Source organism: Pygoscelis adeliae, unplaced genomic scaffold (genome assembly GCF_000699105.1).
Source record: "Pygoscelis adeliae isolate BGI_AS28 unplaced genomic scaffold, ASM69910v1 Scaffold294, whole genome shotgun sequence".
Taxonomy (NCBI): Eukaryota; Metazoa; Chordata; class Aves; order Sphenisciformes; family Spheniscidae; genus Pygoscelis; species Pygoscelis adeliae.
This window is the reverse complement of record NW_008824722.1, coordinates 1,657,154-1,659,290: the sequence shown is the minus strand read 5'-3', so window position 1 is coordinate 1,659,290 and position 2,137 is coordinate 1,657,154. Positions and strand designations below refer to the sequence as shown.

At 63.3% G+C, this 2,137-nt stretch overlaps 1 protein-coding gene across 1 annotated transcript in view; it reads left to right on the top strand.

The window, feature by feature from the left end:
* The window catches only part of HPS1 (Hermansky-Pudlak syndrome 1), a 5,830-nt gene that overhangs the window by 2,905 nt on the left and 788 nt on the right, over window positions 1-2,137 (top strand). Inside the window, exons 9-16 of the mRNA XM_009323312.1 lie at window positions 22-98; window positions 678-845; window positions 920-1,096; window positions 1,168-1,235; window positions 1,370-1,492; window positions 1,608-1,673; window positions 1,869-2,013; window positions 2,111-2,137. Coding sequence (XP_009321587.1) covers window positions 22-98; window positions 678-845; window positions 920-1,096; window positions 1,168-1,235; window positions 1,370-1,492; window positions 1,608-1,673; window positions 1,869-2,013; window positions 2,111-2,137 — 851 coding nt within the window. The remainder of the gene's footprint in view (window positions 1-21; window positions 99-677; window positions 846-919; window positions 1,097-1,167; window positions 1,236-1,369; window positions 1,493-1,607; window positions 1,674-1,868; window positions 2,014-2,110) is intronic.

The following is a 2,137-nucleotide window of genomic DNA, read 5'->3' as shown; positions in this document are numbered from 1 at the left end:
GGGAGGGGGGCCCTGCCGTGCTCCCTGCAGGCAGCGAGAGCTGGTTGGAGGGCGCTGAGATGCTGGGCACCGGGGAGGCAGACGCTGCAGATGTCCAGGTGAGCAAGGGGTCCTGCAGTCCCCCCCAGCTCCATGCCTCCCCAGCCTGTCCTGGTGCTCTTTGCGGTCTCTGGTCCTCGTCACTCGTCCCTTGCTGTGCTGCGGCTGGGGATGCGCCCCACATCCCCCGTGTTGTGCATAACCCTGTGAAGGCTCTGACCACACTCCCTGGGACATTGCTTATGGTCTCCCTGTTCAGAGCTGTCGGCACAGAGGGGCCGGGGCTGCCTCGGAGCAGTCTGGTGTCTCCCTCTGCTGCCTCTGGACTTTCTGGGCTGCTTCCCTGCCGGATGCCACAGAGCCTCACACGCGCTCTGCAAGCAAGTGCTGGCCTTGGTGCAAGGTGTTTGCAACCTGTGTCTTTGCAGGCGGCTTCCCCTCTACCTGCTGCTCTTTTGGGGTCCTTGGGCACTTCCCTCACTGCTGATCTTTTGCTGCGCGGCCCCTCCAGCTCCCCCTGTTCAGTTGTTTCCTGGTTGCAGCTTTCAGGGCATTGCTGTGTCCCACCAGAGCGTCCTGGGTTGGTGCGGGCTGTCTTGTCCCTGCGGGGGGGCTGAGCATCTCCCTTCTCTCCCCAGATGGCAGAGGACTTGCTCCAGACCTTGGGGCCTCTGGTCCCTGAAGCTTCAAACCCCAGAAGGATCTTCCTGGATGCCAACCTGCGGGAAGGTTACTGCCCCTTGCTGCCACACACCATGCACTGCCTCCCACTCTGGCCAGGCATCTCCCTTGTCCTCCTGACCAAGGTGAGCTGCCTCTAAGGTGAGGGAAGCGATGGTGGGCTGGGTCCTGGCTGACCTACCTCTCCCCTTCCTGGCAGGGCCCCACGACCCAGGTGGCCGTTACCTTGTACCAGCTGCTGGATGGTTTCTTGGTGCTGGAGAGGAAGCTGGAAGAGGGGCCGGAGGCAGGAGCCCCACGCTCCTACCCGTTCCTGGCTGAGCTGCGGCAGCGCATGGACAAGTTTGTGAAGAAGCTGAGCGGGCAGGACATCCAGGTGGGAGTGGGGACACAAGGACCCTGTCTTGCTGTTCCTGCAGCCTGACGCTGAGCCCCGTCTCTCTCTAGTTGCAGAACACCTGGGTGGACTTCAAGAGCAAGATATTTTCCCGGAGCGAGCCTGGGAGCTCCCTGGAGTGAGTACGGGGTGGCCAGGGAAAGTCTCCGGGGCAGGCGGGGACCTTTCCCAGCCCAGGGGGTGGCATGGCTGTCCCTGCGGCGCTGGAGTTCCAGGGGCCAAACTCTGCGCTGTCTGTGTCTCCCGGCTCAGGCTGCTGCAGGCAGTGGCCAACGTGAAGCGGCAGCTCTGCTCCGTGTACCGCCAGCTCTTCCTGGCCTCTGCTGGCCACAGCCTGTCCCAGGGGCTGCGGGACCGTGCCCAGAAGCTGATGAGGTGAGTCCATGGGCGGGCACAGCTGGCATCCCCAGGGGAGCTGGGGGATTGCTTCACACCCAGCTGTGCTGGGGCTTCGGGGGTCCCGGCCTCTCACCATGCCTCTTCTTGGCAGGGAGAAGCTGCTGGACTGGCGGGACTTTTTGCTGGTGAAGAGCAGGCGCAATATCACCATGGTGTCATACCCGTCCCTGTGGCTGGGAGCCCAGCCCAGCGAGCAAGGGTCCCCGGGGGGTAGCAGAGGTGGGAGTGGGACCCTGTCCCCCCAGCACCAGGCTTAAGGGGAGGAGTGTGGTGGGCAAAGGCAGTTTCCCCAAGGCTCAGGGGCTGTCCTGGAAGGGCACCAAAGTTGTTGGACACCCTTAACCCACCCCACATACCTGGAGGACTTTCCTGGCCTGGTGCACTTCATCTATGTGGACCGCACAGCCGGGCAGATGATGGCACCATCGCTCAGTGTGACTGAGAAGTCCAGCTCGGAGCTGGGCAAGGGCCCCCTGGCTGCCTTCATCAAGAGGAAGGTACTGTTCATGGGGCTGGGGGTGGGATGGGGACCACAGGAGGAAGCAATGGTTGGAGGGTTTTCTGCTCAGGCTTCAGGTGCCCCTTGTCCCCCAGGTCTGGTCCCTGATCGCGTTGGCCCGG